Below are 24,232 nucleotides of genomic sequence, written 5' to 3' on the forward strand. Positions count from 1 at the left end.
TCCCGAGTGCAACTTCGGGGTAACCGTGGTGAAATCCATGAACCTGCAGTTCGGACAGCCGGGATGCCCCGTGGAGAAGCAGACGTTCCAGGTTGGGTGAGACCCTCATCGAGCACTTTATCCCCACCTCCGCAGCCCCAAAACGCCCGTGTTCTTCAGGATGTGACAATCCTCTGTTCTCCAGGCAGCCTGACCTGCTCCAAGGTGACCAGACACAATGAAGTGCCCTAAAGGAGCTCGTTTGCCCAAGAGCAGCCATCCCATAAGCCATGATATGGGGCACTGTATCATTTCTTTGCAATGTTTTAAAAAAGATATAATATACCATACTCTTCCCAGAGTTTAGGACTGACCTTACGGGACACTTTTGGGGAATTAACTGTGTTTGTCCAAAGCTGTCCTAATGCATTTATTCAAAATTTGAAGAATTACTATTCCACATGCCGGTACAGGTCCAGATCAGGCTTAAGACTAGTTCTGTCCCCTGCATACATACAGGTGTGAAAAAAAGCTTGAAGTGTGATAAGCACAGATAAGATACAGTTTGGAAGACAAGTTTGGTCATGTGTGACCCCCCACCCCCAATAAAGTAATTCCTATTATATAGAGCTATATCCTGCCTAATTCAGATGAGAATTAGCAAATACCAGTGAAACTTTTCTGTAAGTCAGGAGAAATACACAAACCTCACAGCAATTAAAAAAAAACCACCACGCTATTTTAATCGTAACAGAGAAAGGCACAGTCATCAAGCAATCCAAGTGAATTAGACCCTTTGGAAAATATATTCACACATTTTCACACTTTGTGGGCAACAAGATTTATGTCTGAAACCCCCGTTATCATAATTCTCTGAAGTTATTCCTATAAAAAATGTTTATAACTTTATCTCTAAAAATATAAATATTTCACAGATTCCTACATAAGGACTCATAATTTAAAATCTTCATTTAAACTCTACCCCAAAGTAATCATCTCCTGAGAGTAAAAAGCACAGCAGGCTGCACAGTTGAATGTGCTGACTTAAGATTCACCGTAGTATCTGACTGCTTTACATTTTAATGTTCTTTATTCTGTTAATACATGTCAGGGCCACACCTCGTGTGGGAGGAAGTTGCTTTTGCAATCTTTTTGTAGTATTTACTGTTGATAGGCAACAGTTCTGGTGGGGAGTGAAGATACGATCGTTCCATTGCGAAGATACAACTTTTACAGAGCTGTATGGCATTTTAGCATTTGGAATATCTGAACATCTGTCTAGTGTTATTGTGGCTAAGAATAATGACAAAAGTTTGTCTTTGAAGGGCTTATTGTTTGAATTTCCAGGTTGTCCTTATACAGGAGTCACCTTTCTGGTAAAGTAGATGTCACCAGGAAAAACAAACAAACAAACAAACAAACAAGCAAAACCCCCAAGAGGTTAAGCCCTTTCTTTCTCAAAAGTGGCTCAGCTCTGTACAGTAAAAACATCAGCTAGCACACCTGACCTCCTATGTTAACACACTCCCTCATGCATGTCAGGGGAGTAAAGAAAGTAACCTTAAAAAAAAAAATCAGCATGGCAAATTGCCTGGTAGCAAACTACCCACAATTATCTGTATTACCCAACATCCTGTGAACATCTGCTTTAAAAGTATTCTCAAGTACTTTGTCCCTGGGGCCACATAATTCTTTTTTGTAGCAATTATGCAGAACACACCAAGAGACTCACTTAGCTTAGTACCAAACTTGTTTAACATCTCTCTCTAGTTTAAAGCACGTTCTCCACACAGACTCTCTTCCAGGTGCACCTCTGATAGAACTTCAAATATCAGTAAGAGTTCAGAAGAGTAACCAGCACTTTCCGAGCTCCCCTCTTGCCAGCCATGTGGGAAATGGGAAGCCTTCCTGACTCATTGGTGTTTGGGCTCCACGGGAAGCAGTATGCAACATGACTCAATTAAGACAGGTTTCTGTAGCTTCCCTCCCTTCACATTTGCTTTTACAAAGGCCATTTCCACTGGATTGCTCAACATGCTGTACAAAGATAAGCTCCATTTGCATTACCAATATTAAAAGGAAAAAAACACCAAAACCCAAAATCACTGGAGTAGTTTCTGATCAGCGCTGACTTCCCAGATTTAAGTTAAATGAAAAATGACTGTTTATGTATACATTTTTATTTCAGCTCTATAAAAAAATAGAGACAGCGATCAGATAGACAGCGTATCTGAATCGCATATCTAAATTGACTTGGATTTGGTAATCCCTTGTTAGCCTTAATTTTCTCTGAAATACTCTACATTCATGTAAAAGCCTCTGAATATTGTTTTCAGTCTCTGATAAAGCCCTTAATTCCATATCGGCAGAACCCTTAAGCAGGGCTTACCCTTCCATCTCCATTACTTCAATGTAAGCTAGGGGACTGTAGACTCTCATTTAAAGCGAGTCAGAGAGAAAGCACACAGAGAACCACCCCATGCTTGTGGTTTTTCAGAGGACCGACCACCTCTCCAGAGTGCAAGGAGGAGGCAACATTTAGACCAAAGGCATGGGAAGTCCGTGTGGGCAACCCCACCACAGAGGCTCTTCCTGCTCCACCTAAAGGCCCACGATGGTCCTGGGAGACCCTCACGTTGTGCCTGGCACCAGCCCTTCCACAGGCTGTTCCTGCTCAGGTGGACAAACCTTCACTGCAAACAAGGCTGTTTGCTTCTTTCTTGCAGATGGCTGTACTGCACCAGGTCTTACCAGGCACCTTAACTCCTTTATTCGTGAAGCTGAGAAGTTGTGGGCTGGCAAAGGCAAACATTTCAAATGCTGGTTTTGCACTGCACAGCTATACCAACGCTGGTCTTGCAAGCAACATGTTGCCTGTTTTATCTTTGTCATTAAAGGCTGCAGAGTTCACTCAACGCAGACAAGCTGCTACACGTACAAGAGGGGTAAAACCACACTATGCCTGTCAATCATTCACAATTCAAATCTTTGCTTCACTTCATCTGCAATCATTTTTGCGATGGCAAGGGAGGAGGTAGCAGCAGGAGAAGGGGCATTTCTGACGTGAAGAATTCTGCTTCCAATATCTCCACTGCCTCCATCAAATACAAAGTCATCTACCAAATTTCCATCACTGTCCAATGCTTGAGCTCTCACTCCAGATGGACCCCTGCAAAATAAAGGAGGAGCTCACCATTAGAAAGCAAACATTTTCTGAAGACAGAAAATCAGTTCTGTTCTGACCTTGTGAAGGTGCCCAGGGAAACAGTAAGGAAGGCAGACTGTGGAGTCAAAGCCCAGTCAGGCTTTTGGGGCAGCACAGGGAAGTTTAACACTTGTGAGTCAGTGGGAGATGTCTCACATCGTTACAGTAAAACAAGGGCAGGTAGCCAAGCAGAGGATCTTCTGTATCTTTCCTGGTTGTGAAGTTACTCTCCTCCCCACACACACAAACATGCCTCTCTTTTCAAAAAGGAAACCCTTTGTTCTGAAATAGCAAGCCTTGTCAAACATGAATTTCATGCCAATGGTCTACTGCCTGAGCTGGATAACTCCTTTTTACCATACTCAAGCTTTTCTTAGTCTGGATTTTCTCCCTGCAAATGTTTGGACAGTTAAACCCACCTCCACTTATCTAAATGCCTCACCTTTCCTCACAAGTCTCTTCAGTTCCTTAGCACTTCTGAACTCCTTTGAATTAGTTTCTCTCTCTGCACAGTAAGAAGCTGGATACAATTTTATTGAGATGATTAAACTAAGTCAATATTCACTCAGTAGCAACTCGCAACCTGGCTTTCCCTCTGAATTTTGTTAGTGTTTTGCTTTCTTTGTGAACTCAGATTATGTTCAGGCTACTGATGTGTCACTAGGATAAAGGGACTTTTTCTTTTTTGTGAATATGTCGCAACTATAAATTTCAGCCTATGGGGAGTGTAGAAAGTCACACTTGCCTATACACAAGCAAACACAATATAAAAGACCTTCCTGTAGAAAGTACCTCAATGCTTCTATGCTTTGGTAGCATATTTTGGTGGAGGAAGGGAGTAAGCTAATGCTACATTTGCTGCTGTTAAAAATGAGAGATTTAACAAGCCACCGGGTGTTACTAACAAGAAAAGTTTGCTTTACCTCAGTACATCATTGATGGTGACCTCAGGGATGAACTTCTGAAGTTGCTTCACCTGTGCGCTAAGGAAACAGGCTCTGTATATTTCACTCAGCCCGTAAGACAAGTTTCTCAGCACAAGCTTCCATAACCCACTGTAGGAGACAAAATAACTGCAGTAGGAACAAATCTTGCATGATAAATGCAGCCATGTCAAACTAACACTAAGAAGGTAGCAAATGCAAGTGCATGGCAAAAGTTCCCATTCCCAACATCAGTAATACGATCAATGCCTTCTACTTGAGAAATATGTTTGTCCTTCCCTGCTTCAACACACCTTGTTTACAGAGCTGGAGCATTGCATTTACATTCTCTCTTTGAGAATTAACTCTGAACTCCAGTCCTTCCTATGTCCAGGATTTTTCTCTGGTCAAGTCAAATGGCAAGAGACTGAAAACCCACATGCATGAGGGAAGACAGACATGCCGCTTGAGACTTTTCCACAATCATTGTAAAAAGATTGTCACACTCCTAAACCCCTCAGCTTGCAGTCAATGAATCTTGCTATGTCTTCACAAATCTTGTTTGCTTGCTTTGCTTTCCCCAAGTCTTCCAGTCTAAAAATCTACAGACAATGATCAAAATGCTTTCAACTCTTTACTTTAATAAACTGCATTAAGTTGAGCTGTTTGCCAGAAAGCTACTTTCCAGCTCCCTGACCTGTTTTTCAGCCTCTCCTGGGATCCTCCCCAATATTTTCACATCCTTTTTCAAGTCTAATTTCTAAAATTGAGCACTTGCTAATGGTCTGTCCAGCCCCTCATAGAGAAGCAAGATTTCCCTCAACTTCTACTTCTGTTCATTTATGTTTGCAATTTTAGCAATGACTCCTAATTCCTCTGACGTGCTTTCTAAGACAGCTTCCTGGCCTGCATTCGTGGCCCTTAACGTATTTCCTAGCACTTGGATATTTTTTAAATGTATATTGATGGTCTGACAGAGTTTAACATGGCAATTCAGACCACTCTCTGTTCTCTCTTGCAAGCATCCTCTACAGGTATTTTAATCACACTGTCTAGGCTGATTAAAATATCACACTGCATTGGACCAAAACCAATCCTGGAAGAGCTCCACTAGTAGCAACATGGCTCACAAGTACCTTCTGATGAGCAGCCGCATTCTCAGACCAGCTGAGACATGTCTTGGTAGTTTATGAAAATTCATATATTGGATCACATGAAGTCAAATGTCTTGGAGAAGTCCACCCTTATCAGCACAACTGTCTTTAAACAGACTAAAAACTTGGCAAAAGCAGGCTTTTTGACAAGAACTGGCTTCCATGGAGTCACAAGCTGACAAATAACTGCATTCAGCAGATAAAAAGACAAGATATTACCTGTACATTACAGCATCTAAAAAGTCTCCAGTGCTGAAGTCAAACAATTTGTAGCCCTCTCGCTTAAAGGCTAGTACTGCATTAGGACCAAGCCAAACACTGCCATCCATTCTTGGCGTGAAATGAAATCCCAGAAAAGGGAACCGAGGATTGGGAACCTAAAGCCGAATACAAGAGTTATTACAGCTGTTACAAACCAGGTCAGAGAAACAGCCATGCAGCCACTCAAGTCAACAAACTCATCTAGGAAAGATGGAAAACATTTGTGAGGAAGAAGGTACAGACATTTACAGCTTATTGTGTGAGAGAGCAAATAAACCAAACTGAAACACAATAAAGGAGTTGTCTTCCCAATAAATGGAAATAACTATTTTTAAATGAACAAGTGGAAAAGGAAGTAGATTTGCCATTTTATTTCCAATCACTACAAGATTTGAGTCATATAACCCTACACTTGGCTCCTGTACTGGTTTTTCTGCTTGTTAATTGTGCAGTTATAGCACATATGAATTTAAAACACTGAAGAACACAGCAGGGCCAAGTAAGACTGCATCTTAGGCAAAAGCAAAACAAACAACAGGGCAAAAAATACACGATTTCTCAGGATATAAATCAACCACAACAAAACCAATGACAAACTAATGCTATTCACCAGTAGTAATTATACCGCAATAAAATAGGTTATAAATATTAGGAAAACCTCACCATTCCTGTATTGCTCACAACAACATGCAGTTAGCAAGCCTGATTAATGCTAATAATAAGTATCTGCAGTTTCTTTTTTATTTGTGAATGGAATACAGTGTAATTGTGTGCAAAGGCTGAAACAGAAATAAGCTGTCTATATGCAGATACAAGTATTAAATAAGCACACCTCTTCATGAGCTGGCACGTCAAGATCTTCAGCTATTTAGAAAAGGTGACTACGGAGGTGACTGTGTTATAGTCTCAAAATAAGCAAGTGTTGGGTATTTCTCAAAAAAACAGTATTGTTCTAACTAAAAATTGCTTCAAGATATGTTCCTTTCCTGTATTCAGTGCACTGTTTTTCCTGTTAAAATTACGCTTTTAATACTTTCAAAGCTTAGTGCAACCACTCCATAAACTACATTACATTTCTGGTAACACAGAATCATAGAACCGTTTAGGTTAGAAAAGACCTTTAAGATCACTGAGTCCAAGCATTAACCTAACACTGCCAAGTCCACCACTAAACTGTGTTCCTAAGCGCCACGTCTACACGTCTTTTAAATACTTCCAGGGATGGTGACTCAACCGCTTCCCTGGGCAGCCTGTTCCAGTGCTTGACAACCCTTTCAGTGAAGAAATTTTTCCTAATATCCAATTTAAACCTCCCCTGACGTAACTTGAGGCTGTTTCCTCTTGTCCTATCACTAGTTACGTGGGAGAAGAGACGCGGACACCCACCTCACTACAACCTCCTTTCAGGTAGTTGTAGAGAGCGATAAGGTCTCCCCTCAGCCTCCTTTTCTCCAGGCTAAACAACCCCAGTTCCCTCAGCCGTTCCCCATAAGACTTGTGCTCTAGATCCTTCACCAGCTTTGTTGCTCTTCTTTGGACACACTCCAGCACCTCAATGTCTTTCTTGTCATGAGGGGCCCAAAACTGAACACAGTACTCGAGGTGCGGCCTCACCAGTGGCAAGTACAGGGGGACGATCACCTCCCTGCTCCTGCTGGCCACGCTATTTCTGATACAGGCCAGGATGCCGTTGGCCTTCTTGGCCACCTGGGCACACTGCTGGCTCATATTCAACTGGCTCTTGACCAGCACCCCCAGGTCCTTTTCTGCTGGGCAGCTTTCCAGCCACTCTTCCCCAAGCCCGTAGCGTTGCATGGGGTTGTTGTGACCCAAGTGCAGGACCCAGCACTGAGCCTTGTTGAACCCTGTACAATTGGCCTCAGCCCATCGATCCAGCCTGTCCAGATCCCTCTGTAGACCCTTCTTGACCTCGAGCAGATCAACACTCCCACCCAACTTGGTGTCATCTGCAAACTTACTGAGGGTGCACTCAATCCCCTCGTCCAGTTCACTGGTAAAGATATTAAACAGAACTGGCCCCAATACTGAGCCCTGGGGAACACCACTTGTGACCGGCTGCCAACTGGATTTAACTCCATTCACCACCACTCTTTGGGCCTGGCCACCCAGCCAGTTTTTCACCCAGCGAAGAGTACACCTGTCCAAGCCATATCACTAAGAGTTGTGCAATTTTCTAATCTTATTACCTTATCTGGCCATAACAAAAAATTTCAAAGGGTCCAAGCTATCCTCACACAGCCATGAAACAAGGCTGGAAGGTACCCTCACACCCCAGCCAGTTCCTCCCTCACATCCCAAGACAGGATCCTGAATCATTCTCAGGTGAGAAGAGGTCAGACAAACATCCAATGCCCAGGGTTCCACAATTTTCCTAAGGCAACCTGCTCCAGCGTTTAGCAGGCAAATCTAAGTTCATATTCAGAAAGGCAACATACTGCATGAATTAAAAAAATAAATGCTGCCCTAGGAATTCTCTCTTCTTGCTTGCTATCTTCACTTTCTGTCTGGGATTGATCCTCTTCATCGCACTGTTTGTCTATATTAGATGGTAGAAAGTTTGTCCTTTTCCTTCTGTGTCTATTTTTTGTCATAGAAAGTAAAGCTAATTCAAAGATGAGGTTGAGAGGCAAATATCTAAATCTGAGCTTTGGATAGTAGCACACAAGATTAAACCCTACATCTAAGTAATTAATTATTTACTGTTGTCCCCCATTGAATTCTGAATCCTGCCTACAGATTTATTTTATAACATAAAAAAAGAAGCCAGGCTTTTGTGGGCATGTGGCCATCATGCTAAATGTTTTGTTCTTTCCCTATTAAAAAAAACCAAAACCAAAACCAAAACAACAACAAAAACACAAACAAACAAGACTGGCAATAACTTCCCACATGGTACTTCTACCTGTTCCTCAAGAATTAACAAAAACAAGTTGTCCTGTCAGAAAGCAACTGAATCTACATCCACATGTTGTGCATCACTATCTGCAGCGTAACTGAAATAACCATGTAATATTGCCCTTATTTCTGTAGTTTCAGCTGTTCTTAGGGTGCACTGTGAAAGACAAACAAGAAAGTACATACCGGATAAATATTTCCTTTAACCATATAGCACTTTTCTGGTTTTAGCACCAAATAATCTCCACGGAAGGGTACAATGCGAGGTTCAGGGCTGCAGCCACTGATCTCAGACAGGCGGTCTGAGTAAAGTCCTGCACAGGTCACAATGTGCCGACAGTAGATTTCCTCACCCTGTGGAAAAAAAAAAACAAACCAAACCAAAAAACACACAAAAATTCACCCTATCTACTAAAAAAACACCCATCACCTACAAGCCTTGGAAAAAAATTAGTTAAGACCAGAAAGAAAACCAACTATATTTTCAAAAGGAGGTAGAAACATTTAATTGTTTCATCTAATTCTTTATCTTCTTAATGGAAGATAAAAAAGCCCTAAACTTGAAAGTTGTCCATGCTTTGTTGGCAGGAGAATTTCTCCTGCAGGATGTGAGAAGTCGCTGAATAAGTTAGTGCATACCTGTAAGCAGGTAACCTTTCTGCTGTACGGTGGAGTGAAGAAATTAATGTGCACGCTTAGCTAGTGAAGAGAGAAGTTCAAGTAGTAGGATAATATGCTAGTTGTTGAACCGGAAGAGATGCTTCAGTTGTTAAAAAAAACCCAAACAAATCAAAACAAAACACCACCCACCAATGCGTTTTGCCTTTCAAGTATTCAGGGTGAATTCTGTTTCTTGTATCTTTTTTGTGTTTTCCTGGTCTAAAAAAATAGGCATGAAGAATAAAACCCCTGTTTGTGCGTGACAGTTTGGAGGGAGTCACAGAGCTGAGAACAATCTGAGTTGTTGGCTGTTCTGAGGCTTTGAAATCTGGCTCCAATACCCATCCATTCCCTGGAGGAGAACCATCCTAAAACGGCAATTCATTGGGCAGGTAGGACTGGAAGAATCTTTATAGAAAAGAGGCAGGAAAGGGAATAAAAAAAAAGAATAAAAAAAAGAAACATGTCATTGATTCTCAGACTACTTTCAGGTTCCGTTCTCAGAACACAGAGCCTCGTGCATTACACACTCATGCTTATTGTACAGGGCAGAGGCCCAACACATCCGCGTCAAAGACTCTGCTCCTCCAGCAAACCAAATGTCTCCCTCTGGCCCTCCCTCATCTCTGCATCCTACGAAGCCCTGATGCCAGACTGGCGTGCAGGTCCCTGGCCAGGTCTGCATTGCCAGGGGGTACGTGACAGGTGGGGTAGCTAAGCAATCACAATACATTTGGGTAAATAAGGCTGTTAACAGATTTCTCCCCATGCACTAGGAGTGGTCATTCTACTGAAAAGTAGTTTATCCAGAAAGCTACGCAAGTTCATAGCGCACAGTTATAGATTGCTGTTAAATATCTAAACGCATTACTATCTACATAAATAAATAAAATTACAAACTATATCTATCTATCTATCTCACAGTATTTGTTTTTAAATACTGTGGGTATTTTCTTCAAATAAAAATGTTTCCATTAAAAAAATACTAGTATTTGGTGAAGGAATCTAACAGATTTTGGAAGCTACTTTTTAGTGAAAGAGCAGAAATACAAGAAAAAAAGCAGTAGCAGCAGTAACTTTAAAAACTATTGGAGGGGTTGTGAGGTTGTTTTTGTTTGTTTGTCTTCCCCCCTCCAAAGAAGAGTCCACATATTCTCTCCTGAAGGTGAAAAGGTTATAACTACATTTCCTGTGCAGCATTAACATGTAAGTGACACCCACAGATGCACCTGTTTTAATAAATTAGCTTGTGGCCTTCTGATGATAAAATGATTCTAAATGCCTCCTTATCGTTTTTATAGATGCCAAAGACCAAAAGCAAACATGAAAATAGGTGTTTCTCACCAAATGAATGTCATAAAACAAGTCCTTGCAAACAGTAAGCATAAGAATGTGCAAATAAAGAAGGTGACATATATAGTTAAACATAAGTTAGGCAGAAGAAAGAGAAAGTTAACTTTCATTACTATTCCCAGTACACAGTAAAATCTGAACATGTTCATTGTTAAGAATTGATTGCAGTTGTTTTATAAAAGCAGTCCTAGATTACAGCGATCATGTTACTGAACAGCAGCAGCTTTTTAACTTTTTTTAGAGAGCTGATTAATCCACCAGGACTCAACAAAAATTCTTAAGAAAAGGAGAAACAGCTTCCTATTAAGCAATTAAATCTTCAGTTTAGTTCTTACCTTTGAGTTCCTAACAATGACTGGGTATTTTAGTCCTGTAATAGAATTAGACAAGAGAAGGAATTACTAGAATGCATAACAGAACAAGCAGCTTTTCACGATGAAGGATTCTTCCACTGGAGTATCTTCAAGCTCTGGAGCAACTGATGTTGGTGGACATAACTGTATTTATGAATTAATAGGGTTTTTTTATTCTTCCATATGTGTACCAGCACAGATCCAACCTGCCTTCCAGGATAAAGAAAAAGCACTATCACGAGAATACACATGCAATATTCAGCTAAATCTGATTTTATAGGAGAGAACAACCTTCTTCCTCAATTTTACTATCATTTTTGTCCACCAGCTTTAAATGTTTCAGCTGAAGGGTGACCTGCCTGCAAAAAAAAAAAAAAAAGTGAGCTTGGTCAATACTCTCACTAACATAATTTTGCCCTGTGTCTCATCCCTATGAGACAGAAAGGTTCAGAAATGTCATTTCAGTTAAAGCAAATGTGTTTTGAACAAAATCTTTGGCAAGACTGTAGTAAATGCAGGTTAAAAAACTGCCTTACCATCTTCACTTTCTGAAGAACTTTCTTTAGCCATCTCCATGTTTGTAACTTCAAAATCAGTCAAGATCGTCCCACCTGCTTCCTGGAAGTCTTCAGCATAGGACTGGGCCACTTGTTTATAATTCACAATGCCAGTATATGGAGAATCGAGGGCCATCAGACCCTGAAATGGTATTAAGATACAGAAGAATAGTGAAGGCTGTATGGGGACTTTGGTCTTCAATACAGAGAATATTTCATCTGGAATACTGTGCATTGCCATTGAGAAGGGAGTACCGCTGCCTCCCCATCCCTGGCTGCTTGTTCCTAGTCTCTGCATGTGCCAGCTCCAGCGTTCATGTTTGCTGACAACTAATACGGTGAAAACTACTTAGGGTGGATTGAGTGATCGTGTAACTACAGCATAAACAAGTCTTCTCAACAGAGCACTTAATGATAAAGCAGGTTACCTAACCTCAGGTTCAGCTAATATGTACTTATTTTTCACCGTGCACTACGCAGTTCCGCCTTCAAATGGTCACTTGGGAGTTCTACCTGATGCATGGCTGTTGCCAATGCCTCCTGCGAGGCTAAAAGGTATCATCTCAACACTTACTGCATGCACATCAGAGAGAAAAGCCTCTTCTGAGTTAGACAAGAGCCTATACTTGTCCTAGTAGAAAGCAAGGTTCAAGTCCAGTGTGTAGCTAGAATTTCTAATGTTGCTCAGAGACGTTTTACTATCTTTATACCAAAAAGGCTCAGTTTCTCACATAATACTTATGCTAGATGGCATCACAATATTTTCCTAGTTCCGGATATAAAATAAGGATAGTAGGACTACTTTATCTCAGAGAGATGTTGCAAGTGTAACTACACTAAAAGACTGTCAGCTACTCAGATACTACAATAGCAGGGGCCATTTACATGCCCAGGACAACCAGAATGGTTGGTAAAACTGTATCTAACACAAAACCTTCCTCTCCACTTGATATACAGTGCAATGTTTTAAAAGACCATTCAAGTTCCCTTTGCTTACTAGGAAAGGACTCAGCTCAGGAAACAAAAGCAAATTAAGTAAGACCCATCTGAATCTACTCATTTGCAGAAGTAAACACTCAGCTGGATCTTGAATATGTGAAGAATGTTTTAAGGAGTGGATACAAAATGTTTAAGAGAAAAAAAGATTTAAAAAGATTCCTCTCCAGAAAATTTTTGTCTGTACCTACAACCACTCATAAGCAATGAGTCATGCAGCTACACCAATAGCAAGCTGCCAGATGAAACAGTATGGGGAATTTATATCCAGATTTTAATTTCAGAGACACACTAAACAACAAATCTGTATTCCATAAACTACTCACATTTCTCCTGCTTTGAAAATAAACAAGCTGAGAAGTGCTACATAACAATCACATGTATAGGAAGCAACTGGATTGAAATTGGCTTGATCCAAATCCACACTTACAGATGGGAAGGAATTTTCATTGCTGCACTATCAAGCCTTACTGTAAGTTAAATAATTCTAGTGGGAAGGAGCAGAATCATCTCAGCATAAACTCAGATACAGCAGCTCTAACGTGGGCAAAGGAAAATCTGCCTATCAACCACAAAAACATAAAAGCAAGCACCTGCAAGGAGAAGGGAAAAAAAAAAAAAGATTAGAAAAAGTAAAAATAAAAATCACTTGTTATTGGTGAGAGAACTGGGGTTTTTTTGTTTGTTTCTGAGCATATACATCAGGGAGGACATGTCTGTGTAAAGCTGGGAAAAGGATGAAGTCTGAACAACTTGTAGGCTCTGTCCATTTGCCTGTAAATTCAGGCCTGCATGGGGACTAAGGGACTATAAAGTCTCCTACTTTGACTCAAATAATTCTGATTCCTTTTGCAGGCTGCAAGTGAAATGGATTACCTGCTCTCTAATTTGTGAATGCTGGCCCTTATGAAACAGCCAGTACATCATTTGCAGCAGCAGTTCTTTATGACTTCAACACACGGAGAACTGATCAACTACGAACTAACAAGCAAGAGAATGAGAACAGGTGAGTGGGAGAAACCTGAAGTGAAAGTAAGCGTCACCAAGAAAGATTCTGCAGAATTCACCTTATGTTATGTTAGATCTGGTTTCATGTGTATGTAATGACAAATGCATATGAAGGATTGCGCTGAGCTAAAAAGTTCCAGAAATAAATGGATACATTTATTTTTGTTGACTTCTGAGTTTTCAGGTTCTTTTGAACTTGTCACCCATGCAAATTACCTCAAGGCCAGAAACATATTTATGTTAAATTAAAAAATAATGTCACCTGAGAAACAGAGGTCTTACATGCCAAATAAAAATAAGGAAATCCCTTACCCTGCAGAAGGGTTCTTTTGCTTGAATTTCTTTTGCTCCAATCAGTTTCAGACCTCGGACGTTGTTCTGCAGCCCTCTTTCATACAGAGCTTTGAGTCTTGGAATTTCATCTTGTTCAACGGCTACAATTAGCTTCAGAAAAAGATAACAAGGCATACCAGTGACCAAAATATACAAAGCCAGTTCAGGTTTGGCATCAAGCCCAAGCTAACAAGCAAGCACTAGTGAATGAGTGAACAGTGAATTATATTTCAAGGGGGGGGAAAATGTGTTTGTGCCATTAGTTGCACAAGATTCTATAAATACCTATTACTACTGAGGAAGCACTAATATATTAAGGAGAGTGAAAAACAAATGTTAAACTGTAGTTCAAGTTACTATCAATAGATAATATTTGCTAAAAGTACCACGAGACTACAAATCTGAATGTGAAAGAAGAGAATATGATTTTAAAGAGCCACTGGGATGCTTCCAAAAATAAAACTGAACTTAACCCAAGATGTACAAATCTCAAACAGTCTCGCTACGAGAGGAAGTACATGTTCTGACATGGTGTCTAAACTGAATTTACAAGCTTCACTTCATTTAGCCATGTAGTTAGCTCAGAACTATCACAAGAGATTTATCCAGACTATGCATTACCTGTGCCAAGTCTGCCCAGACCACACTACTTGCAGGTCCAGCTCAGGTCTAGCAACACGGGCATCTTTGCCTCGAGAAGGCACTAAGTTCTCCAGGCCGGGGGCTGCTTTATGTAAAACCAGCTGTAAAGCCTCACCATCATCTTCCCTGGAATAAACACTGCTGGGGAAGGTGATGTGGAAGTACACAAATTCAGTGTCAGCAAAGGACCAATAATGCTGCTGGGTCAGTGCTAGCCCTGCCCAAGCTCACACCGGCTCCTACAGAACCATTCTGTTGTCTTGGTGCTTTGAGTCGACAGCAGGCGTGTAACTTCAGGCAAATCCACAGTGCCATCTTGTGACCAGCGCTGCAGCGGAAGGAGCACAGCATGAACACAGCACGGAACACAACCAGGCCAGGACAACCACCACCTGCACTGGTGCAGGACTCATCAACACTGCCACATCCAGGGATCTCAGCTCTGCTCCCCAGAGCTGGGAGAGATCTGCACCCAGCTCCCAGCGGGTGCTGAGCAAGGGAGCCTTGAAGTGGCGCTTGTCACATCAGACGGGGTCTGCGTTGCACTTTTAAGAGAAAGGCTCATGCTGTCCAAGATGTTTATGAGCAAGCTGGAAAGGGGCAACCAGGGTGGTGAGAAAGTCGGGTGATGGTTTAAAGTGACTCAAGGTGGTTTAGACAAGAGCTGACTGTAAGGAACTGCAGAGAGACCTTCCGAGTTGAACGAGCTACTAACAAAATGGCAGACGAAATTCAACACAGATGAATGTGAAATGATGATCACAGAAAAAGCAGTCTTAGCCTCATGTATAAAATAACGGAATCCAAATTCAAAGTTATCACTCGGGACCAAGATCTTGGGGTTAGGATAGACAATCCTATGGAAACATCAGCTCAGTGCCTAGTGACAGCTGAAGAGCTCTAAATTGAATGTTAGGAACAACTAGGAAAAGGATACAGGATAATACAGAGAACTCTACTATTTCACTGCAAAAATCCAGAGCCTCACCACACCTTGAATGCTGTCCGCAGTTGTGGTCCTCATCTTGTATCAAAGGTGTATTAAACTAGAAATGGTTCAGAGAATGAAGGCAGGGTGGAGAGAGTCATGAAAAAGCTTCCCTAAGAGGAATGACTGAGCAGACTAAGAACCACCAGCTGGAAGGGACGACTTTGGGGGAGGAGGGGATATAAAATTATGTGCAACTTGGAGAGTGTGAGCACAGATCAACTGTTCACCACCTCTTCCAACACAAGGGTTAGGGGCCATCAGATGAAGCTTGTAGAAGCCAGTTTCAAAATGATGTAACTCTTCATGTAGCGGATTGTTGATCTCTGGAACTGCTCACCAAAGTATGCTGTGATGCAAGTGCTTTTAATTGAAAAACACTTGGAAGAGAAATCCATTGAGAGTCACCACAGACAAAACAGAGCAGGCTCAGAAAATTACCTGAGCTGAAAATAGTTGGAAGCTGGGGGAGTTAATAATTTGCTTGTCCTGTTCTCATTCCTGCCCGGGTCTCTGTTTCCAGACATTTGCAGAAACAGGATATAGGGTTGGGTAGACCCCAAGCTGAATCAGTACAGCCACTCTTCTGTCCCCAGCATTTCAGGTTGTGTTAGGTGGATGTAAAATGGCATAAATACATGTAGCTGTGTCACATATGGAGCTGTTTTCAAGTCACCATGTCTTTTCAGAGCCTGACATGCCAAGAAGTATGGCCTGCACATACTGAGTCTTTTGTGTTCCCTGGAGCTACAGAGGTGTCCCTCCATGGGGCTTGGCTTCCACCATTACCTGGGATATTTCAGCTCAGTCCACAGAGAAGGAGAATTACTATTTAGGCCCAGAAAAGAAATTGATTTGAGTTGCTGGAAAGAAGAAAACAAAAAGGCACATTCATCCTGAAGCTAGTAAGTGTTGCAGAAACTCATCTCTTGGGAGAAAGTCTACAACCAGGCCTATGCGATACATTGTAACATACATTATACAGTCTCAGTTTCCAAAGGTAAAGTAAGAACACACAGCGGTTCCTATACCTTCCCACACTGTTTATATGGTATTCCCTTCTGGTCACAGTACTCGTAGCAGAGGGCTGCACCCTGCACACACAGCTTAGCTTTCAGAGATCCAGGTGTGTAGTAAATTCCGCTGTGAATCACACCACTGTTATGTCCACTCTGGTGATGAGCTAAATAGAAAGCAAAATACATTATTAAAAGACATGTTTCCATGATTGGTTCATACCTTAATTACTTCAGCTGTCAGAAGAGCGAGCAATTTGAGGTCATGCCCTAAATCAGTGTTACAACAAGAGATGCTCAAATAAGGTAACTGCACAGCAAACACAATTCCTCCCTTGGTCTCAAAAGGCTAGAAAAATACTGACACAGCAAGACCTAGTTAATAATAAACCATCACAGCTTGCAATGTGTTGAATCAACGGCTGGCGGGGGGGGAATCACGAGTTTTTCCTCCAAGAGCTACAACTGCAGGCCAATCAATTCAAATTTTCTACATGTTAAAATTAATTTTAAGAAATCTGTTTTTTAAAATGAAAGGCATCCTTAAAGGCCTCATCTAACAGAATGTCTGTGCAATCCTCCATTTCTTTGGAGGCCCTGGCAGGCCTGGTAGGCTTTTCAAGTATTTGTGAACTAGATTAGGTTGCTATTTCCTCTTTGTAACTAAGTAAAACAGAGGTGAAAAATATCACAAACATTTTTATTGACGTAATTTGGGCAGGTTCTGCCTCAAAATATTGACTCCCAAAGGTCATTCCTGCTTTGTACTCACACAACTGTTAAGGACTTCATGCATGTCTTGCCTTGGGGATAAAAAGCCACTTTGTATCATACATGTAACATCTCAAAAGCAATGTATAGCCTGGCTGACGGAGCTATTTAAAGCGAGAGCTTGGGCTCATACGTCTTATTTTGAGTTAGGCATTGACATGATCGCTTGGGGTTGCTCCTACCTACCCTGAGTGACTGTGTATCTGCATAAGCACTTGCCGTGAAAAGACTGCTTATGATGAACCTGTGCTTGTACTTGAGCGAGCCAGAAAAGCTTTCAAACAATGAAGCCACAGGGCTCATACTTTCTTATTTCAAAGCCAGGACAGATGCCCAGGTGCAGACTGCCTCAAGATTTCGTGTGTAAGCAGGCAACACTGGGAGCTGTGTCATTTTACTCTGGCTAACGCTGGGTCTGTAACTAGCGATACCCTTCCAGTTATCCGTGTTAGTTCTTTACCTTTGACCCTCCATGCAAAGGACAGAACCTTGCACAGCATATATGGAGATATCACAGAATGAATCACACAACAGTTTGGGTTGGAAGGGACCTTAAAGATCATGTAGTTCCAACCCCCTTGCCATGGGCAGGGACACCTTCCACTGGAGCAGGTTGCTCAGAGCCCCATCCAACCTGGCCTATATCCAGAAAGACAAGGCAAATGACAGTGGTTTACAGTTCTGGCAATTAATAGACAGGTGTTGACTTTGCCCAAATCAGCAGCTCCCAGCCATTTTTAAGCAGCAATACTTCCCAACCCTCCCTCTCTACCCACCAACCATCACTGTTTGCTGTTCACTCTTCTCGTGCCCCACCAAAAAGCCGTCCTGGCAGCATTCCTCAGTTCATCCTCTCTGCCTCCCGCTCTGTGCGGCACTAAACCAGACCTGCCCTTGTCCCTCTGCAACCTGCACTGCTCCATACTTGAGTTGTCCATCCTCCTCGCCCTTTTCCCCCAAATCCCTGCTGCTGGAGCCCCAGGCCAGTAAGACCTGCCACTTTCAAACCATGAAGTGGCAACGTTCGCTCTTTCTAAGCTTAAAAGTCCTAACTTGAAGTCCCAGCAGCACAGCACAGACTGATGACAACTCTGCTTCTCCACTGAAGGACAGATGCAACCTCGGGCGAAGGGAGGAAGAAACCCCCCGTCAGGGCAAAGCCAGCGGCACCTGGGAACGAAGATGCTCTTCCCGGGGTGGAATCCATCAGCAACAAGGGCAGATGCTCTTCCACTGCTGCTCGCCCACCCAAAAGCAGAGCTGCCCTTTAGACGTACGTTCACGAAATACTGAGGTTTTGGCCAGCGTGTGCTTCAGTGATGATTTCTGACAGACTGACACCAGGGAACCCCAGACACAGGGGTGAGGAAGGCACACCGGCACCATACCTAGCTCCTTCTCCTTCTCCAGCACGGCGAAGGTGAGCGAGGGGTGCCGCCGGACGAGCTCCCGGGCAGAGGCCAGCCCCACGATTCCCGCTCCCACCACCGCCACGTCGAAAGTGCTGCACGGAGACAGAGACGGGGCCGTAAGCTCACCCCGACAGCGCTCCCCGCCTCCCGCCCAACGACCCTCAGGGGAAGGCGACGGCCCGGCCCGGCCCGGCCCCTCATGGCCGCCTTCCCGCCGTGAGGGAAGCGCTGAGGGAGCGCAGGCAGGGACACGCCGAGGAGGAGGAGGAGGCGGCAGGGCTCAGGCAGGGCCGCCCCCCGCTCCCGCCCCGCGGCCTCACCTGCGCTGGCGGCGCTGGGCCCGCCACACCGCCGCGGCCCCGCCACCGCCGCCCGCCCGCCGCCGCAGCAGCCCCGCCGCCGCCGCCATCTTGGGGGCGGCGATACACAGCGGGCCGGGCTCCTCCTTCGGCGCCCGCTCCGCGGCCGGCGGTGAGGGGCGGCCGGGGGAGGGCTGGCTCGGCTCGGGGCGGCTTTCGCGGACGCTTCGCCTGTTTGGACGGCGTTTGGGGACAGCCCGGCGGGAGGGGATCCCGGGAGGGCGGCGGCGGCGGTGGGGGCCCTCCCCTCAGGGCGCTCATCCCCGCGGCTTCGCGCCTGCTGGGCTGGCAGAGCTGGTTGGGCCTTGAGGGGAAGCCGGGTGCGGGCCGCCCGTCCTGGTGCTTCGGGAGCTGGGGCTGACGCTCCGTGTAACATCTGCGTTTCCCCTCTCTCCTTTTCTTCAAGAACACGATGCTGTTGGGGAAACTTGCGCAGCCGGTGTGCCGCCTAAGGAAGCTGCCGCTGCCGGGCGGCTGCAGGCTCTTCTGGGGATGGCTGAATGCCGTGTTCAACAAGTAAGAGTGATTCTGTGTGCAGAAGTCTATTAATGGGCCCCACGTACCCATTCGCGGTTTGTGAAGCAGAGGGCGTTAAGTCCCAGTAGTGGAAAGAACATTTTCTACTATCGGTGCTCGTCTTTTCCCCCAGATTGCATGTTGATGCTTGGCAGGGCTTGTTCCTGACCTGTGTCCAGTCACAAAGCTGTGGCCTTCCCGAGGAAGGTGCGTGCTTTGCTCTCCTCCCCAGGGTGGCCGAGGCAAGCTGGCAACGTGGGTTCTCTCCCTAAATGCTGGTCTTCCTTTGACCCCCAAATGCTTTTAAACCAATAGCACAACCACGCACCCTTCACTTACTCAGAAAAGCATCTAACCAACCCATCGTTTACAATATGATTCGGCCAGACAAGGGTTTCACATTTACTTTTAGAAGGATAAAGCCTTTCTCTGTGATAATCTCTCTGCCCCATAGCTTTTGCCAGTAGCTAATAGTTTTGCCTTACACTTTATAGCTCTGCGGAGAGGGTTGCATGGTGTAGCTGATTGCTGTAATGAGACGGGAGGCTCAGACAGGAGTGTCTTCCAGGTCTCTGCTTCTGTCTTCAGCATTCCTCACCAGACTAAGAAAGATATAATTTCCTTGGATGGATCCAAGGATTTTAACTAATTGCTGAATTGTGTCTTTTTGAAAAATTGTGATTGTTGAGGAAAAAAGTCTTCATCAATGACATCCATGTGACAGGCAATGAGATGTTTTTATATAAGCAAAATATGTTTGGGAGACAAATTTGCAATTGTTGTAAAGCCTTACTCTGGGTAGAGAAAGGCATTTTTTATCTCCCCTTACAGAGATGGAAGGAAGCAATCAGAAGGGTCAAGTTGCATTTGTATTCTTTCTTCTTTTACCAAAAGTATCTGCCATTTAAAACAAGTTAAAAAAACTCTTATGCCAGACTGATTAAGAACTAGCACTATCGAAATAATTGCACGTAAACCATTTCCAGTAAATTATATTCTTACTTTTCTGACATCTTATCCTGCACATAACCAAATGTTTGTTGTGCAGTATTATTATCGTCAAGACAAGAAATCTGCCACTTTATAGAAACCATGTGAATGCTCTTTCTGTCTTTGCAGAGTGGACTATGAACGTATACAAGCTGTTGGGCCTGACAGGGCAGCTTCAGAATGGCTGTTGCGATGTGGTGCCCTGGTGCGCTATCAAGGCTATCAGAAATGGCAGCAGGACTACAACGGTCTCCCAACGGGGCCCTTGGGGAAATACAAGATAGAAGCAATTAATGCCACTGACTCTTGCATCATGTACAGAGGATTTGACTATTTGGGTAATGTAGACACAGCTGTGCAAAGATTATGCTGAATGGTCTTAGTTCTTCCAGTTGCATCAAAATAACAGTGTCATTTTCTCGTTCCTTAGTAAGACACATAGAAATATTTTGAATTTTTTTTTTTCCTTAAAATGGCTCTACAAATATTCAGCAGTTCCTAAGATTTTGCTGGAGGTGTGGTGTGAAGCAGAAAGAGATTGGGAACTTCATCAGCCCTTACCTGAAGTGACAGTAGCACTAAAGAAGTGTGACAAAGTTTTGCTATTTTGTTGAGTTCATAGTTAAGTAGGTGGTAGCAAAAAGCACTACTTTAAATATTCTTTTTCTTCTAAACCAAGTGATGTTTTTGGTGTCTGTACTTGTTCTCCAGGCATCTATGATGTCTTCAAAGACAAAAAAAAAGCACAGGCTCTGAGTTTCTTACAAAATAAGGAGATCAAAACGGTGTTTCAGGTCTCCTTTAAAGAACAAAAACGAAAGTGGGGAACAGACCATTTCATTTTTTCGTTGGCAGGGGACCTTGAATTTCCTGCATTAGTACATTCTTAATTCAGAGTCATCGTTTATCACCCAAACTTGTAGAGTTTTTTTTGTTACTTGCCCATGTCAAAGCTCTTAGAATCTTACCAAAAGGATCCAAGCCCTGGGGTTTTTCATATATTTGAAGTACCGCAAAGGGACTTTGGAGATGCATTGTGTGTTACAGCCCCACTGTATTAAGGAGCATGTTGCTGTGTGGTTTTGGAGGCAGTTACTAAAGCAAGAACTTAACAACCAGTACAGGTTGTTCCTGGTATTCTGAAGCAAATACTCATTTTTGTCTTTCTAGATGGTCTTGAACATGTTACAGAAATCAAGCTGCAGAAGTGTATTTACATACAGGATGAGTGTCTGCAGAGGCTCAGCGAGACGAAGAATCTACAGAAGAGTCTCCTCCAGCTGAAGATAATTTCCTGTGGGAACGTCACAGATAAAGGCATCATTGCACTTCACAAGCTGACGTATGTGAGCTGCTGAGCTCTCCTTGCTCCCTAGCTGTTACCTCCCCCTGCAGTTTTGGGATTGTGTTGACTGGAATGGCTGAGGTCTGAATGTTTCTGGGCTGTTTCAGATGGTGGGGGGGCTGTGGGATGGCTGGGTTTGGGGACTGACCTGAATGACAGTCTGGGAGGGATGGCACTGCCACTGCAGGAAAAGTTTCTTCAAGCATGGTTGAAGACAGTGTTGTGGGTAGCTCTGAAAAGACACATGGATTAACATACACATATTAATCAGCCTTTTAAGGCTGGTGTCAGGGAGTTGTGTAGCCCTGAAGCCTGCAGCTGAGAACGCCAGAATCGCCCGCTGCAGTATGTGAATCCATAGCTGCGCTTCTGCCTTCAGAGCTGAGCGCAGCATCTCCCATTTCCACCTGAAGTAATGTATGCAATGTTGATTGCTGCGCAAATCAGAGCAGGACACGTGCTCTCTGCTGACACACGGCATATCACTCGGTTATCTCGTCCTCACTGTAGCCTGAAAGGTCTTACGGCAGAGCTGTGTTTTCTAGCGCTCAGGCATAGGAAGCAGTGCAGATTAGATACTGTGCACCTCTGTAGCTCTGAAGCACATCTGTAGGTGCTTTATTGAATGTAGGTGCTTTATTGAACCGTGGCCTTAAAGTAACTCAGGACTGCTTAGTATTACATGGAGTTAATAGACATCTACAAACGGGTGGTATGGTGACTTGGATTTCATCCTACAGAAAGTTATGATTAAGGACTTCCTATATTACTCTATTATTTGCATTAAAATAACTTCTACTAAATGCTATTGAAATTATTAAATACCATTTAATATAAACGAAGCTTCATGATGTGGGGGGTCCAGGATCTCTTTTTTCAGCTGTGTAGAAGGACTGAACTTATGTTGAGCTAAAAACTTTAAGCACCCACTTCAGAAAGAAAACTTCCTTTAGAACCAGTAATCTTTTAAAATACTCAACTATGGTAGAATAATCCTTTGTCTAATTTCTGTGTCAACAGTTAAATAGTAGTTGCTGACTTTTCTTTTTAAATATTTATAGGAACCTTGAATATTTGTATCTGAGTGACCTTCCTGGAATAAGAGAGAAAGAAACCACTGTTCACATCCTTCAGCAGGCACTTCCAAACCTAGAGCTGGAGCTGGATTTAGAATAAACATAATTGCACGTAATTGAGATGTATTTGATTTCATAGTATTTATTGTATGTTGCATAAATTAAGTTGTAGACGCTACTGTATTTCCAGGTATGGAAATAAGCCCAGATCTCCCAATCCAGACCTAAAAGCTGTATGCAATCTTTTATGCAATTAAGTTTTATTAAGCTTAAACTATATGGTGAAATCAACAACAGAGAAGGTAGGCTTCTGTGCATAGTCATTTTTTTCCTGTTTCTACAGGAAGCTGTAAATACATCAATTAGAAGTTTTCAAATATTTTATTGCACGGAAACTCTGGTGCAAAATGACAGTGGGGAGAACATCAGTGTTGTGAAACAGCAGCACTGTACGCTTTTGTTGCGTGTTGTTGATGCTGTGAGAATGAGAGCTGTTTACTCTCTGACAATCTTGCCCAGTTAGTGGGTCCCGATTTAATAAAAGAGCTTACAGGCCTTTTTTCTGTTCTTCACCCTTTGACTCTCGTCGCCTTTGTTTGTTTAAGTGGAGCGATCTGCCGACAGGCAGTCTAACCTTCTCATAAACACTGAGCTGAGGAACTGAACATTGCTGTACTGGTGGAGAAGCTGGGTCTCTTAGATACGCCCTTGCACACATTTTTCCTGTATGCTGACACAGACCAAATTAGTTCTGTGTACCTCTTTAGTTGCATCCGTATCACTCCTGCTAAATAAGAGAACGATTCACCCTCAGGAAGAATATAGCATTTTTAGTCAAATTCCTAGCTCTGGTGGTAGAGAAGAGAAAGGCGGTAGGCAGCGACTCCAAGAAAGCAGATTTCAGAGTAACGTCTCGGACACAACTACCTCTGCATAACCGAGAGTCTCTTTTCTTTTCCCTGACTGTCAGCTTGTCCTCTAAAGGAAACGATGCCAAGCACCGCAAAGGGTAACATAGCTGCGTCATGGGGCTGATTCCTCCTGGTATCTCCTAGCACAGAGCGGGCAGGAACGGTGTCCAGAAATGAAGTTCCCTCCAGCCTGCACTGCCCAGGGCCGTGTTCAGGAGCTGACTGCCAGGCCATCTACTGCTTACAGACAGCACGTGGGTGCTGCGGTACGTTGCACGTACACAGGATTAGGTGGCTGAATAGCCACACAGAAAATACTGGAATGCTGAAGCTTTCTGACTGTAACCGAAACTACCTATGGACATAATGCACAAGATTAAAATATATTAAATTATAATATGAAATAAAAGGTAGACAGGCATACTCTGTGAGGATATGGCATCTGTCCCATTGAAATTGCTTTTGCTGTTGTTGAACACAGAACAGTACTGGGAAAAGAAAATGTTTT

At 43.2% G+C, this 24,232-nt stretch overlaps 2 protein-coding genes across 4 annotated transcripts; one reads left to right on the forward strand and one right to left on the reverse strand.

The window, feature by feature from the left end:
- Positions 1 to 696: 696 nt before the first annotated feature.
- On the reverse strand, positions 697 to 18,979 carry L2HGDH (L-2-hydroxyglutarate dehydrogenase). Of its 2 annotated transcripts, XM_069783025.1 has the most exons (10): positions 18,848 to 18,979; positions 18,504 to 18,619; positions 16,360 to 16,511; positions 13,678 to 13,809; positions 11,341 to 11,503; positions 10,787 to 10,821; positions 8,625 to 8,792; positions 5,481 to 5,638; positions 4,108 to 4,239; positions 697 to 3,148 (listed from the first exon to the last, which is right to left on the reverse strand). In XM_069783025.1, the coding sequence occupies exons 1-10, from the start codon at positions 18,934 to 18,936 to the stop codon at positions 2,953 to 2,955; spliced, it is 1,341 nt and encodes a 446-aa protein (XP_069639126.1). In that variant the 5' UTR covers positions 18,937 to 18,979; the 3' UTR covers positions 697 to 2,952. The 2 variants fall into 2 exon arrangements, with proteins under 2 accessions (XP_069639126.1, XP_069639127.1); XM_069783026.1 differs by lacking the exons at positions 16,360 to 16,511; positions 18,504 to 18,619; positions 18,848 to 18,979 and adding an exon at positions 15,475 to 16,347.
- DMAC2L (distal membrane arm assembly component 2 like) lies at positions 18,863 to 24,145 on the forward strand. 2 transcript variants are annotated; one of them, XM_069783032.1, is made up of 5 exons: positions 18,863 to 18,998; positions 19,293 to 19,402; positions 20,522 to 20,730; positions 21,563 to 21,734; positions 22,799 to 23,385. In XM_069783032.1, exons 2-5 carry the CDS (start codon positions 19,299 to 19,301, stop codon positions 22,911 to 22,913), a joined length of 600 nt encoding a protein of 199 aa, XP_069639133.1. In that variant the 5' UTR covers positions 18,863 to 18,998; positions 19,293 to 19,298; the 3' UTR covers positions 22,914 to 23,385. The 2 variants fall into 2 exon arrangements, with proteins under 2 accessions (XP_069639133.1, XP_069639132.1); XM_069783031.1 differs by lacking the exon at positions 18,863 to 18,998 and adding an exon at positions 23,784 to 24,145 and having other exon boundaries at positions 19,134 to 19,402; positions 22,799 to 22,925.
- Positions 24,146 to 24,232: the final 87 nt, after the last annotated feature.

The sequence above is a fragment of the Haliaeetus albicilla genome, chromosome 5, assembly GCF_947461875.1.
Source record: "Haliaeetus albicilla chromosome 5, bHalAlb1.1, whole genome shotgun sequence".
Taxonomy (NCBI): domain Eukaryota; kingdom Metazoa; phylum Chordata; class Aves; order Accipitriformes; family Accipitridae; genus Haliaeetus; species Haliaeetus albicilla.

Excerpts from the sequence above, each read along its gene's own strand:
- L2HGDH (XM_069783025.1), bottom strand. The coding sequence starts at position 18,936 with ATGGCGGCGGCGGCGGGGCTGCTGCGGCGGCGGGCGGGCGGCGGTGGC. Across the intron at positions 10,822-11,340 it reads TTCTTCAGAAAGTGAAGATG|GACTAAAATACCCAGTCATT; the intron begins GTAAGGCAGTTT and ends ATTCTATTACAG. Across the intron at positions 8,793-10,786 it reads TCATTGTTAGGAACTCAAAG|GGTGAGGAAATCTACTGTCG; the intron begins GTAAGAACTAAA and ends TTTTTTCCACAG.
- DMAC2L (XM_069783032.1), top strand. The coding sequence starts at position 19,299 with ATGCTGTTGGGGAAACTTGCGCAGCCGGTGTGCCGCCTAAGGAAGCTG. Across the intron at positions 19,403-20,521 it reads CTGAATGCCGTGTTCAACAA|AGTGGACTATGAACGTATAC; the intron begins GTAAGAGTGATT and ends CTGTCTTTGCAG. Across the intron at positions 20,731-21,562 it reads CAGAGGATTTGACTATTTGG|ATGGTCTTGAACATGTTACA; the intron begins GTAATGTAGACA and ends TTGTCTTTCTAG.